At 43.0% G+C, this 15,515-nt stretch overlaps 1 protein-coding gene across 5 annotated transcripts; it reads left to right on the forward strand.

The window, feature by feature from the left end:
* The first annotated feature begins 785 nt into the window (after positions 1 to 785).
* On the forward strand, positions 786 to 14,510 carry stk40 (serine/threonine kinase 40). Of its 5 annotated transcripts, XM_028424985.1 has the most exons (13): positions 786 to 1,025; positions 2,193 to 2,298; positions 2,632 to 2,817; positions 4,023 to 4,149; positions 4,596 to 4,681; positions 5,234 to 5,377; positions 6,310 to 6,534; positions 6,792 to 6,844; positions 9,888 to 10,003; positions 11,251 to 11,395; positions 11,577 to 11,696; positions 11,858 to 11,942; positions 12,084 to 14,510. In XM_028424985.1, the coding sequence occupies exons 3-13, from the start codon at positions 2,812 to 2,814 to the stop codon at positions 12,300 to 12,302; spliced, it is 1,326 nt and encodes a 441-aa protein (XP_028280786.1). In that variant the 5' UTR covers positions 786 to 1,025; positions 2,193 to 2,298; positions 2,632 to 2,811; the 3' UTR covers positions 12,303 to 14,510. The 5 variants fall into 5 exon arrangements, with proteins under 5 accessions (XP_028280786.1, XP_028280789.1, XP_028280785.1 ...); XM_028424988.1 differs by lacking the exon at positions 2,632 to 2,817 and having other exon boundaries at positions 12,084 to 12,302; XM_028424984.1 differs by lacking the exon at positions 2,193 to 2,298 and having other exon boundaries at positions 12,084 to 12,302.
* The last annotated feature ends 1,005 nt before the right edge of the window (positions 14,511 to 15,515 follow it).

The raw sequence follows: 15,515 nt of genomic DNA on the forward strand, positions 1-15,515 counted from the left end.
CATTTGTGTTATGATTCAGTTTCCTCTTTAAAGGCTGCGGGCAAGACACTGTAAAAGCCACTGGCTGATGTGTTTCATGTGGCTGGAACAAATGCTCTGCTGAGTCAAGGCAGGAAGACTAGAGCATCTCAAATACAACCCTGCCATTTAGGTTGCCCTCTCTGTGTCTGTCACACCTGCCTACTGGTCTGAAACTGGTAGCTGTGGGTGGAATTCAAGGTTAATCATGGAGTCTAAATTAGAAACACAGGTGGGCAATACTAAATGTCACTGTCATTCAAAAAGTCTGCTTGCAGAGTGGATGCCTTTTTAAGTGAGGTCAACAGTTGAGGGTGTGCTGGCTGAAATGAAATCTTGCAAAGTTGCTAGTATTCCAACAAAGGAAATATTAATATTAAATTCCCTAATCAGATTAAATAATATTGATGCACGGTTTCACTGAGTCATATTGTTAACCGAAATTAATTTCTTCAATGATGAATCTGATTAAGAAGCACCCTTATATGAATCATATGTATAATATGAATGTATGTTCTGTCTTGAAGGACAGTATTTGCATGTGCATGACACTATTGCCTTCTACACTGACATTCGTACATTGCGTGCATCTTATCTAGTTTTATTTTAATGCATTATGTGCACTTTATCCGTCCAGACAACAACCATGATGTAATGTGTTTCATTTAGCAACTTTTATTATGCAAAGAATTTCATCATCAGCGTGCAACCATTCACCATGAATAGGGCTGATGTCATTGGCTCATCGCTGCTGTCAATCAAATAACTGTGTGCGTCATTTCCGTTGTCAGGTGGTGCTGTCGCTGTGGAAAGATGCGATCAGCGAAGAGCGGAGGCTTTTCCTTAATTGCTCATTTCTGTAACAGAGGCTAAACAACCCGAAACAAACCCTCTGTGGTCTCTCCCGTTGTAGCGAGAAGCTCCGCGCATCCACCACAGCGTGTACCCACGAAATGTCCATGTTGTGAGGAGATAACGTAGACTTTACCCGGCGGTTTTGGCTCGAGGTAAGCGAGGCTATGTAGCTCTGTGTCTCGGCTAGCCAGCTGTAATGTTACCTACTTTGTTTAAATGGCTTCTCTGTAGCCTCCAGCTTGGCGTCAGCTAACGTCGCTCGCCAGGAACCATATTTAAACCTCTTGAGCAGACAGGGGCTACACGCTAAACAGCTGCTATGTGTAGTTTGCACCGAAAGTCCCTGCTGTGTTGTGTGCCCCCTTTGTGTGTGTGGCCGGTGAGCCCAAAGCTGTAGTAGCGTGTTTAGCCGAGGGATACAGTCAGTTCTGCTTTGTTTAGGGGTTTGTGTGTGCACTCAAGCTTTGGTATATGATGTCCTTTCGATATACGATATGAAATAATTTGTGCAAGTGTGTCTATTTAGGTAGCAGCGTCGGTCAGATTTGCAGTGCGGTTTGCTGCGCTCTTTAAAACGTCTCGATACGGTCAAGTAGTTGTTGTTGGGGGGTGAAGCACATTAGCGTCTGAGCGCTGAAGTTCTGAGCTGTGGAGCGGTTTTGTCCAAGTTGCAAAGCATAACGTCAGCGTTTTACTCCACGACGAGTCTGGTTTGCACTGTTCCCTGCCAGGTCTGAACGGTGTCCAGACCTTGTGGTCGCAAAATTGCACAAAACAATGTGCGATATTCTGTGTGCGTTTGTGATCATTTCGTCAAGTGATATGCAGCGTGACCTTGTGTCCCCAGCCTTGCTGTGTGGTCAAGGGCGTTGTTATTGCAACAAATGCAGTCAACAACTGCAGTTACCGGCAGCAAATTGACATTTCATTGAAGCCTATACGACTTCAGAGCTGCTCTTCCCTTTTTCAGACTTTTGTGTGTGCGATCTATTTGCGGATTTGTTGGTGTTGACTCTTTAGCATTCACTGTAGCTTTATTTTACAGTCCACTCACATGTTTACAACCTGCTCAGGTGCCATTTTGCTTTCTTTGTCCACCTTGGATTCTACCTTGATTTTTGCAGTCAAGCTTTTCTTGCAGAGCCAGACAAGTGGCATGCAGTCTTAAGTGGGTGGATCTTGAGACACCTACGTGGTTGTTTTGTTCTGATACTATTTAAGGAGCCCACATTTCTCGTGGGCACTGGCAGCGTGTCTCTCCTCCTTTTGTGTGATATGATTCAGAGGCTGTATCTGTTCTTGTCCTCCCTCTGGTACAGTCACAGGCAGAGGCAGCCCTGCTTGCCAGATCACTGGCTGTGCAGGGAGGCGCAGCAGTGTCAGAAGAGGATAGCTGTGTGGTGTCATCACGCTGATGTCATTTAGGTCAGTGGGCATTAGTTGGTTACATTGACCTTTGCTTTTTAAATGTGTCTGGGGTTGGCTTCAGAGCATTGCAGCTGTTTTTTTTAGTAGGTTGATGAATAGCTTTGGGTCCATGTGTTCTGGTGCAGTTTAAGTCAATGAGTCAGTTTCAGTTCCAAGGTGCATGGACTGCTGTGTGCTTTTTTTAACTGATTATGTATCTGATTCAAAAGAGTTCTATAGTGGGAATAGACTGTGTGTACACTGGTGATTGTGCTAACTAGGGGGAATAAAATAATTTCCCTACCAGGAGCCCTATGAATTGCTGACACTCTATTGTTTTGTGTTCTCTAGAGTAAAATGCCTTCCTACTACTGGCAGCGTGACTTGGTGTCACTCTGCCTTGTGCCATAAATGCTGTCAGAAAAACCTCAGCTTATCAGACTCAGTGGGTGATGACTAGTGGAGATGGAGACAGATGGGCGAGAGACATGATGATGACACTGTCTGCTGTCTGGGATCACAAAAAGCCTCATGGAAGTGAGAATTCATACCAGCCCATACTGACTGCCAACTGTCCTGCCTCCTCGCTGCCCAAAAACGCCAACTGGCGAGTGGTGCACGACTAGTTTTGAAACAGGAAGCTTGCCTAATTCATTAAAATAATGCTTACTACTACCTACTACATTTTTTTTACTTGATTCACATCACTTTCTGTTGCCTTGCTGGTGGATTTACTTCCCTAAGCTGTTTTATTTCCCCTGTCACTATGATGTAAACGTCAGAGCCATGGGGGCATTCTGTTATTGGTGTCATTTAAGCATTTCTGTCCAATGAAAATGCAGGAAGACAGCAGGGTGACTCACTCCTCTCGGTTCAGGGCACCACTTCCCTGTTACGGGAAACAGATGGGGTTTCATCACTCAGGAACTCGGTATCAGTAAACAAAGCATACCTCTTGCTCTCTGAATTCTGGGAGGTAGGTCAGGTCTGCAGCGGAGGTTAAAGTAGTTTGTTTAATGATGATGTGTCACACTGGTACTGGTTCTTCTGGCATGTGAATCTAGTTCCTTATCGTATTGTAAGACTTGGGTATTCTTTTTGTTTGCAGCCTTGTTAGAACATGCATGTCCTTTCAGAGCAAAGACTGCACAGATAAGCTGGCTGTACAGATTCTGAGATAAAATGTGCAGATTAAGAGCGGAAGGATTTTCTAAACCCATGACCACTGTAGCAGGAAAAGCTAAAGATTAGGGTATTAAAGTAAAATGCTTCTGTTTAAATAATCTTGCCTGGCCCATTTACATAAAAGTGCTGGCCATTTAAATTGCAGATTGTGGCCTGTCAGGAAGATTGAATCTGAAGTGTTACCCTTGACGCCAGCAGCCGTTACTCTGAATGGAGCCGTAATGGCCTCACATTCACACAGAGGTGTTGGTAAATGTGAGGGAGGGATATTTAAAATAGGCTGGGTTTAACTGCCATGAGGTTTACCTCCCTTCACTGCTGTCCACTAATCAGTCTTCTCCTTACCAGACTGTAGGACCTCTCGTAACCTGTGGGTATAGTCTTTATTTTTACACTGCTTTTCGCATAATTGTAAAACAATTTTCTTGGTCACAGGTTACTGATGTAATTTATTGTCATCCATTAACAGCCTGCATCTTTTGTAGTCACATGCATGCACTTTCACTTTAACTTGACTATCTTTATCCCTTGTACTAATCAGATTTATTCCCCTGTAGAGCTCCAGTATGTCCAAGCGGCGCTCGTCAGAGAGGGGGGCTGGAGAGACATCAGGCAGGGCCAGCAAGCTGCAATGTCCTGGGATATCTGGCAGTAATGCCAAAAGAGCTGGGCCCTTTATTCTTGGTAAGGGATCTACTCAATCATGCAAAAGCACCACAGAAACACCAGTGCATCTTTTGAACATTGCAGCATATGTAGCCTATGTGTGAGCAATGTAAATGAGCAAAAATGATCTTTTTTTCTGTGTATGAGATGCAGAGTGTCTCTGTGTGCATGCATACCTGAGAAAAGAATGTGAAGAATTTTGCTGATCTCCATGACATTGGTCAGAAAGGTCTGATTTCCTCCTGTTGGAAAATGTATTTTTCTCCCGAAACATGAAACACCCACATTTTCTGCCTCAGAACTCTTGTTACTATTTGCAAAGCAGAGTGCCAAAGAAAACATTTTACTAAGGGTGTTAATGGGTATGTGCACATGCAGACTTTAATGACTTGCAGTGAGAGCACACACTCCAGCATGTAGCCTGCCTTTTGGTCATGCAGCTGTTCCCTTTCTTATCCTTGCAGGGCCTCGCCTGGGCAACTCACCAGTGCCGAGCATAGTGCAATGTCTGGCCAGAAAAGACGGCACCGATGACTTCTATCAGCTCAAAGTAAGTCTGTCTGAATTAGCGCACTTGTTTTGCTTTCTCATGAGTTAAACACATGGTTCTATAAAAGCTCAGTACATCGCTCAAAACAAAGCTATGTTATCCCAGTAGACATCTGAACCTTTGACCTTCCTTTGTTGGTGTTCCTTTTATTGCCCCATTTCATTCTGGCACAAACAACAAAATGCTAGCCAGGCAGTCTGTTAACTGGGGCTATCCAGGGAGGGGGCTAAAGAGATGTAGGAGAAGGAAAAAGGAAGGGAGGAAGGTAGTGCCCCACCTGGAATGTCAACTCTTAACTCCCAGGACCATGCATTTGGTTGGTTCACTACAGTCCACCCTCTTACTCTTGACTTCTGTGAGTAGTTTATCATGTGCACTTCTTGCTTAATTCTACTCAGACATAACTGAAGCCACTTTCACATGTATGCAGGTTTGATAGCAACATTTAACTGCATGCTTTATGGAAAGGCCACCCATCACCCACTCACCCACTTTCTGAGTTCTTGTCCTATAACCTCTAATGATTCTTTTTCTTATGTATGGTCACTGAAGATCCTGACACTGGAGGAGCGAGCTGACTTTGCCGGGGAGACTCAGGAAGAGAGGCAGGGGAAGATGCTGCTGCACACAGAATACTCCCTCCTCTCTCTGCTGCACAACCAGGATGGGGTGGTCCACCACCATGGCCTCTTCCAGGTATACTGAGACTCGTATAGACACGACTGAGATATGTTATTTAGTCAAATAATTTATATTGTGTGCTGGAAAAAAAAGTTCCTCAGAGTTTATGGTGTCTTGCTCAATACTGTGTGGGCGATCATTCTGTCTAATTGAGTTTCATAAATACAGCAGCATCACCATGGAGAAGTTTCAGTCACTTTCTTTAGCTTAAAATATGGTTTCAACACGCTCTTATCAGCTTAGTCATAGCAGTAAGCTTGTCGTTTGTCCAGCCAGCTGTTTCATTAGAGAAGTGGGAGTACCATTAAAAGCTATATTTAACTGCAGTCCTCTACTGTTCACAGCCCCATCCATTCACAATGAGCCCCCTCCTCCCTCACCTGTTTTCCCATCAGCCTCCTCCCATAACTTTGTTATTGTTCCATCTGCCTTCTCTCTCTGTTTTCTGTCTTTGTCTGTTCCACTCTGGCGGTGTTCTCAGAATAGCAGCATTGAGCCATGCACTCTGAATCATTTAGACCTGCAGTATTGATTGGATTATTATTGCATCTCCACTGTGAGAGAACCATCTAATAATGTACTCTTTCAGAGTGCTGAGTGCTGACTGCATCTAAAAAAAAAAAACCTGACATAAATCAATAATCAAGATGTGGTGACTGCTATGACCTTTGTTATTGTCCTTTATGCCACAATGTGGTGGAGGAGATCATTCATATCTACATACAGGCAATTGATTAATGGACTCTGCTCTCCTTGAATGTATCTTTCAGAGCTGAATGAATCGGCTTACTTGACCAATGAAGTACAGGAATCCATTTTGTTTTATGCATTTGTTGATTGTTATTGATTAGACACTGGAGGAACATGCTTCTGAAATGCAAAAACAACTCTGTTCAGTTACACATTGACGTCATGTCTTACACTTCTCTTTTGCTATTTCTCTCCAGGATCGAGCTTATGAAATAGTGGAGGAGGTGGAGGCCAACAAAGTGCGCAAAATGAAGAAACGGATTTGCCTCGTGTTGGACTGTCTCTGTGCTCATGACTTTAATGACAAAACGGCAGATCTAATTAACCTTCAGCATTACGTCATTAAGGAGAAGCGACTGAGCGAACGTGAGGCCATCGTCATCTTCTATGATGTGGTGCGTGTAGTGGAGGCCCTTCATAAGGTGAGGAATAGAACTCAGTTCACCAAGTCAAACTTTACCTCTCACATGCCCAATTCCACGGTGTGCATGAGAGAAAACTTGCACCATAGTCATTTTGCCGTTGAGAAGTTGCTTTGTTATTGTTTGTACATCCTTTCTGATTACTCATTTCCCATGCTCATGTGCCGCTCCCAGAAACAGACTGATTGTTATGATACCAGTAATTCAATAACCACAATATGACCAAACTTTTTTTCTACTTTCTGTTTTGCCTGCAGAAAAACATTGTGCACAGAGACCTCAAGCTGGGTAACATGGTGCTGAATAAACGGTAAGACGATGCTCAATCATTCCTTTGACCTTGTCAATCAGTTAGCCGGCCATTAACCTCCCATTAAAAGGGTTAGTCATTTTATCCAGCCAGTGATCTCATGTGTGTGAGAGGCCTCAGCCGGCCTAAGCATCTTGTGTCCAGTATGCATTTGGCTTTAAACCCAAGCAGAGGTCACATTGTTAGACTAAGAGTGAGATCAGTCTTAGGAACCTAAAGCCCCACTCCCTTGTGCCTGACACCAGGTCAGTGTCTGTGTGTTGAGTAGATGCTGATGAATCACTTTCGAGGCTGGAAATGTTAGTAATGGAAGGTGAACTGGACTTTGTTGCAAAGCAGAACAAAGATTATGCGATTGCTTTGTTCCCAGCAGGAGTGTGTTTGGGGTTGATTGTAGGGATAAGAGCAGTGTTACATAGTGTTCAGGACCCTGTTGAGTGCACTTCAGGTCATTGAGTGGAACGGTGCACAAACCCTAGTCCAGATCAATATGTGAGTGTATATATTAGATTGTGTGTGTGTTGTCGGATGAAAATTGTTTTTTTTATTTGGAAGGCATGAAAGTACACACATCTTCATACCCCAAAATTGGCAATGCTTGCATCATGCAATAGAATATTATCTTAGTTTTGTACCATGAACTGCTCAGTAACTTCTTGCACATCATCCAGCAACTTGTCATGTCCCTTGGCTTATCTTTTTACCGAATGCACACTCTGCAATCTATAATTTTCACTACCAGCAGCAGTGGTGGTGATGAAACAGGAGAGTGTTTTGGCCAGGGGAGGGGGGTGGTGGGGAGAGGAGCAGACGAGCGGAACACTCCGTCCCAGCTGGAGACAAAGGAGAGGCCTGCCAAAGGCCCCATAGCTCAGAGCTGACTCACACTCCAATGCACGTCACACATACACGTGTACACACACAGTCATCATTTATTTACCCTAAACTCTGCTTTTTCTCTTGTTTTCTTTTACATTGCGATCCCTTTTCCTGCTTCTATTGTCTTTCTGATTTATCCCATTTGTCATATCCTTCTTTCTTCCTTCTCCTTTGTGCATCATACTTATTTATTTACATGCTCCTTGTCATCCCACCCTAGATGTGTATAAATGCACAGCCAATGTGGAAAAAACACAGTTTAGAGGCAGACTGATTCCAAAACCCCCCTCTCCTGACCTGCTCCTTGTCATCACACTGGTTAATGCACCAATGCCATCAAAAAATTAGCAGTTTATGCAAGTACAGGGAGATTTCCTCTTGCCCAGCCAGCTATCAATCCACAGAGTCAAAGCTGTTTTGACCTGTATCTTGAGCTAGGTGTTTTCACAAAATGTGAGGTAGTTAATATTATTACCCATGATGTAATAATATTTATTTTGACTTGGAAAAGCATTGCTGGACCAATGCTTGTGTCTTTGTAAAACCCTTCAAATCGCTGGTTCCTGTCATTTCTGAAAAAGGAAATTTGCTGTTCTCTGTAGAGGTTGCCCTAAGTTTAACCTCCTTTCTTGTCAAGCTGGTGTATTTTCATCCAGCTGTTGTGGGGGGGAAGAAAAAAAGAAGTCACAGGGGCTGTTAAGGTTTCTGGATTCCTGACCTACCCAGAGTCACATGACCAGGAAGCAGAGATGGTTTGGTTTCTCTCCTCAGTCCTTAGGGACCCTTACATCACGAGGCAAACATTCAATTTCATTTACCCAATCTCCGGTGCATGAATAGATTCCCGGGTCGTGATGCACACAGACAAAAGAACAGACTCCTCTATAAAGGAAGCTTTTATGTCGGAGATCCTTGAATCATCACACTCTGCTCCTCTGGCCCATCCTTGTGCAGATCACAAGGGCACTGTATGGTTACACAGACTTTGATCACATCAGGAGCTGGAAATTATATGGCATTAATGTTCTATGGGAGGGAGTTAACAGGACTTGGCTCCCAGTGCTGTAATGGGAATGGTGGATGAGTGTGTGATGAAGCTGGCTGTGAAAGTGAGAGAGAATAGGGGAAGCTGTTGACCTCAGGCTTTTTAGAAAGCGGATGTGGGTGAAGAGCGTGATCCAGAGAGCACCCATGTTGTAGACAGCTTTATGTGCACTCGTGTGCACTCATGTGCTGCTGTGTGTATTTTTGTGCGTTCGTGCCGAGAATGGGAGTGATTGTGTGGGTGCTCTTGAAGTTGCGCATTTGTGTTAATATTTTAAAGCTTCCAGTGCTTTTATGTACAGTATTTATTTGCCAGCCCATCACCATGCAGGCTTAGTCATTGAAACAATTATCCTAAGCCACAGATTGACTCATGTTTGTCAAAGTGCAGTTTTTTTTATAATTTCTTTTTTCTGCTTAAAGAGCACAATCCATGCTTTAGTACAGCTTGGTTTCAGTCTGTCCTAGGCACACTAAACTACCTTGATCGAGCGCTACAGTGTTTCCACAGAAACCATATGAATCAAACAATACTTACAAAAGCTGTGGATCTCATCATGTGTAGGGGTGTAGTGTGTCTGCCTTATTCTCAGAACATCTAAAGATTGTCACTGTCTGAAACCAAGATAAACTTACTAGATGCAGAACTTCAGAGCTTACACACAGCGAGCAAACAAGTCTTGATATTTTTTTTTTACCTTCAAAAATGGTTTCAGTTTACTAGTTACATTTACTAGTTTCTACATGAGTGTTTTTGCAAGAGGTAAAAATGCTTGTTTAAAAATGGTACATATGCCAGCTGCCACAGATTAGTGCACGAAGAGCAGTCAGGGGTTGACTGAATCAATGCTAATTACTAAAAAAATTGTGGACTTTTGTACTAAAATGAACATGCATGCAAACTGTATGTGTATTGAGACAACACTAAAAATCCTATGACGTTCTTTTGTGTTTTCTTTATAAAACTGAGTTTGTTACAATAAGACAAGTTGGATCAGGTTAAATAGAAAACAGCTGAGAGTGCAATTAGTATGATTCGTAATGTAAAAGATTTTAAAGAAAAGAAAGAAGTTTAAAATATATATATAAATATTTACCAGGTGTGCTTGTCTGCTTGCAGCACTCACCGAATCACTATCACTAACTTCTGCCTGGGAAAGCACCTGGTGAGTGAGGATGACCTGCTGAAAGACCAGAGAGGAAGTCCGGCCTACATCAGCCCTGATGTATTAAGTGGTGAGTGAAAAACATTTGTTGCATCCGTGTACACTATGTGCTTCAAGCGAGGTGCTTTTCAGACTGTCTGAAAGGTGCTGAAAGGCTTCTTTCTGACATTTGGCTGTTGAAGAGGGGGTGACAAGTATCACCCCTTTTTTTTGTCACTTTCAAAACCAATCCCAGCAGTCACACCTGTTTTTTGGTGGTATATGACCATGTGTACACAGGTGTGAAAATCCTCTGCCATAGATTTATCACTGTCCAGGGTTAGAAGTGAAATAGAGTTGTGAAGCGTATTATCTGAAAGTGAAACATAACTGTGTCAGACCAGACATTTCTGGTTAGAAGACCCTTGTTGGTCTCGGTTCATACAGGATTTTTAATTGTCTTGCGTAACATGTAGCAGTCAGTCTTGTGTTTGATTTTCCGGTTATTAAGCAAGAAGAAGGTTGTTGTGTTGCAATCTTGGAGTGGCAAAAGCAAGAAATTGCTTTTTTTTCCTTTTGTTTGTGTAATCATGGTGATGTTGCATTTTCTCATATATGGCATGTGTCTGCAGAGGAAGTGACTTTCCTCTTTGTCAAACATTAGCAAAAAGCAGAAATGCATTTTTATTGTTGAGCTTGAATTTGTGAGTGAAGCATGTTCCTCTATGAAAAACCTCACCTGCAACACTTTAATGAGTAAAGATCCTGTGTAGGCTATTAGGAAGAATGTGAAAGCAATCTTCCCCATGTACAACCAGTCAGAAAACGGTAGATAAACCTCTGTGACTATACTATATCAGCATAACGTGACAGGCACACAATTAAACAGAGCTTCAGTGACTCATGCAGTGATGACTCACTAGAGGGAAACTACTCCCATCTACCCTCTTCCCCTCCCATCTCCTGCCTGTGTGTTAGTGTGTGTGTCACAAGCTTTAACATAATTGCCTGCTGCTGTTGCTGCCGCCTCCCCGGCTCTAACAACACTCTGCCTATGGTCATGCACAGCCACGATGCTCCACCCTCGGCAGCTCCAGTTTATTCATTGTCAATCCACAACGGATTTACTGCCTCAGGGTTGATTATAAAAACAGTTTGAAAAGTGAGGGCCGTGCTTGTGTTTGTTTGCTCCTTTCGTTAATCATCACCTGGTGGCAGAATTTGTTGACCATCATGAGCTGCACAAGACACACATTGCAACTACTGCAAATATCAATCTGTCTTATCTTATATGGACATCAAACGCAAATCCCGATCCTATCTCCTTCTCTTCTCCAGGTCGGCCGTACCGTGGTAAACCCAGTGACATGTGGGCTCTTGGTGTAGTCCTGTTCACAATGCTGTACGGCCAGTTCCCCTTTTACGACAGCATACCTCAAGAACTCTTCCGCAAGATCAAGGCTGCTGAGTACTCCATCCCAGAGTGAGTGTCCATCCTGGTGACGATTGATTTAATGCTGTCCTGTATCATTGCAATAAAAAAGCACATAGTTTACTCCTCATTTGGTTGGTAACATAGAATTATTTGTAGTATTTTGAACAACAAAAAACGAGCTAAACGTTTGTGCTAAACGAGCTAAACTTGTCCCTGCGTCACCTTACAGGGATGGCCGTGTGTCAGAAAACACAGTGTGTCTCATCCGAAAGCTGCTGGTGTTGGACCCTCAGCAGAGGCTGACTGCAGGAGAGGTGCTGGAGTCACTCAGTGCCATCATTTCCTCGTGGTAATTGCTCCCCCTGCTGGATATTTAAATAACTACAGCTCTTTCTTGACAGCACTTCCTTCCTGCTGTTTACCATAAACAAAATGTACACTGGCCTCTCCAACCTGACAGGCTAGTGCCCTTGTTACTTTGTTAATCATGTTGTGTTTATCTAATGACAGGCAGTCTGTTTCATCAATGAGTGGCCCTCTGCAGGTGGTTCCAGATATTGATGATCAGATCAATCACCCTGAACATCTACAAGAGGTAAGCTCTTAGAAGAACACAATATATTTCACTGACACCCAACTAAAACTATTTAATACCACGTTCACAATGTGGTTTCAGTTTATTTATGTTACAGCTGTAGCTACAGCACATTGAACCGAATATGTTGTCCTTTTTCAGGCCAAAGTGATAGAAGAGTCTTCACAGTACGAATTTGAGAACTACATGCGGCAGCAGTTGCTGCTGGCTGAAGAGAAGAACACTATCCATGAAGCCAAGAGCTTTCTCACCAAGCGCCAGTTTGGCAGCATCCCACCTGTAAGGCGTCTGGGGCACGACGCCCAGCCAGTCAGCCCACTAGATGCTGCCATTCTGGCACAACGTTTTCTCCGCAAGTAGTCCCCAACCTCCCATTCCAGCCTCTCTGGCCTCCCCAGGAAATATGGAAACCTGCAAGAGTCTAGAGAGCACTGGACTCTGCAGATAAGCCCCACAGCTGAACTCCCGTACAGGGCATGCTGGGGTACAGGCTGTGGGTTTCAGGAAACTTAGGTGGAGCAAACATAAGGTGGGCACCAGATCAAACTGCCCACCCAGGACTTCACTCCCAATGTCTGGATCCTCATGAGAGACCCGCAGAAGGATCTGAACCAAAGGTTACAGTCAGATCTCACTGTGCAGCAAACCTGAAGGCACAGTCTCACACACACACACACACACACACACACACAGCGCCAACACAAGGCTCTGTCTGAGTGTCGAAGAACTATTAACCCCATATTCTTCCTCCTCCTTTGAGATCTCCCCACTGTAACACCCCCATCAATTCCGGGTCCCCTGAGCAATACAGGACCTGAATCATGTAGCAACCCTTCTCTTTCTAGTGGTTAATGGTAATGCCTCAACTCCAGTCACTTGATCACAGATATCACTTCTGTATACCTCCATCCCACCCTCCTCCTCTCACTCCTTCCTTTTCACTCTCTCCAGTTCTATAACTCTGACTTCAAATCAATCTACCTCTCTGTCTCTCTTCTCTGTTGGTAAACCATGCTCACTGTTCTGAGACAAGGGATTGTAACAACTGAGTCTTGATGCCACCAGTGACATAAAGCATTAATGTTTTCTGTCAGAGTGAGAATGCTTTGAAACCTTTTCAGTGGTTTTGAAAAATCTGAATAAGCTTTTTATCATATTTACCATAGTAAGTAGCATTTTATCCCTATATTTGCATTGAAGAAAGAACTGAATATCAAAGTATGTGTACAGGCATCCTTTTGATATTTGCAGAATGCATTGTCTCCTGCTTTTGCTCATCCCTGTGGAAATCTATTTTTAGCATCTAGGCAGCTAGTGTGAGGTACCTGGAAGTCACAATGCCAAGAACTGAATGGGAAAAACTGTTGGATCCTCCCTGCCAAGGCATTTTTTTGATGGTAACGCTTCCTCAGTGCCACCACAATGAAGATCAGGCACTGTCATGTTTCTATTGCCAAAAATCTTGTCTTAAATTCACTCTCAGCCAAGGAAACCGGTACCCACAGGCTCATTCAGAATCAAATGGCTTCCAGGTATTCCAACTTCCCTGTTTCTCTTTATCAAGACCAATCTTGGGACAAGTGTTTCTCAGTATGAATGTGGACTGTCATTCTACGCTTTGATATGCCTGCAGTATCCATGAGTGTGCGTGTGCATGCTGTGTGTTTTTTTGGGCCAGGCAAAATAGGAGTCTGCAGATTTTGTGGAGCCGTTGACCTCCGACAGTCTCAGACAACTGTAAGCTATCCTCCAATCATTGTGTTCTGTTATCTGGCCTGCCATGGTGGCAGACACTGTGAAAACCAGAGCGCGCTTCGCTAGAACAGGGCTTGACTGAATGGTGTAGAAGATGGCATGTGAATGCTTCAAGGCTGGAAATGATCACATATCCATTGCCATTGTCAAGCCCTCTCTCCAGCTCGCCTTGTACATGCTTGTATTATCTCACCATGTTGGCTCTTTAAGACTAGCTGGTGGCTGGTAATCAATACTGTAAAATTTCATAGAACAATGAATATATGGACTTGTAGATTTTTAAGTTTAGTTGCTGGGTTTTCTTTGCTTTCTTTCCTTTAATCAAGTGTTTCTACAAACCAACAAACCATGGCAAAGCTACTAACCAGTGACTGTTAGGCATCTGTACACTGCAAATTGCCTTTGCATATTGGTACTTGCTTTAGACTTTTCTTATTTATATTCAAACTGATTGCATGAACATACACCCTGGAATATTTTCAGATGTCTTCACTTTTTTCTCTTTGTAATTTCATGTTGATTTATTTATTCACTTGTGTAGACTTTGCTCCCTAAACCACTGGGGCTTGTATCACAGACATTGATTGTAAATGTATGCCAGTGAAACAGGTCCCAAAATCTCTTTGCTCTCTCAGCTTTAAGAAGTGTTAACTCCTGACTGTGGTTCTACTTAAGTCTTTTTTTTTCAGCCGCATTTATGAACGAGTAGCATTTTTTGTGTGTGTGTGTGTGAGTTTTTCTTCTTCGGATTATTAAATGATTTTCTTGCCATTTTGCCACACACTCTGTGGTCACCTTAAGCTACACTAATAACAAGACTGACTTTTGCATAGTTCTATTTTTTAAAGAAAACAAAATGATACTCACACTTTACCTTGATTTGCAGGAGGGGTTTTGTAGTCTGTTTATTTTTTTTTTCCTGTCATGACCCCCTAACCCCCTCTAAATCCCCCGCACAAGGCTGCACTCTCTGGTCAGTATGTAAATAATGTACCATCATGACTACATTGGTCATATTGTAATGTAGTTCCATCCAGTGAGATACCAACTGTTTCAACACATGCCAGCTGACGTGCAATTTTTGGGCCGTGTTGGCCATCAACCACCACACGAATAATATGTAAAGAGAGCTGCAGGCTCTCTCCCACCTCAATGTGAATTCCATGGGTATACAGCAGTATTGTAGTAGTCTAGGTCCTTCATCAGAAAAAGGGTGTTTTCCAAACACCTTCGCCATTGCTGAATGCCGATGTTTAGCGATTGCCTGTAGAAAGTGTCTAATGCCATCTTCCATGAGACACAGCTACAGTTTAGTAGGTTTAATGTAGATGTTATTCTCTGTCCCTGCTCCTAATCAAAAAGTGTTTCACTCTCTAGCTAGTGGATTGCACCACACTATATGTTTGTTTGACAGAGCTGTATTGGTGGACTGCATTGTGGATTGAAAAGCATGGAAGTAGTGTGAGGATAAACTCTGTGTAAAACATGTGAGTGTTGCATGATTTTGAACTTGCAAGGTGTGCCAGAGCAACTAAAATTTTATAATGTGCCCATTTGGGTCCTAAAAGTTAAATCACTAGTATGAATCTAACCCCCAACTGGATAACTGATACAATTTTTATATTTTGTTTTTTTTTTTTGGTTTGTTTTTTTTCTATTAAGATTTTTTTCCCCACCCTGGTTCTAAAGTTGTCAGTATATAACTGATATATTGCTGACTGTTTCAACTGGAAACTTATTGTAGGATGTGAAATGTGGTGTAGTTTAAACCCAATGGGACAATGTGTTGTAAGCTGCTTGGTTGAACATGGGCATCTA

Source organism: Parambassis ranga, chromosome 16 (genome assembly GCF_900634625.1).
Source record: "Parambassis ranga chromosome 16, fParRan2.1, whole genome shotgun sequence".
Classification (NCBI taxonomy): Eukaryota; Metazoa; Chordata; class Actinopteri; family Ambassidae; genus Parambassis; species Parambassis ranga.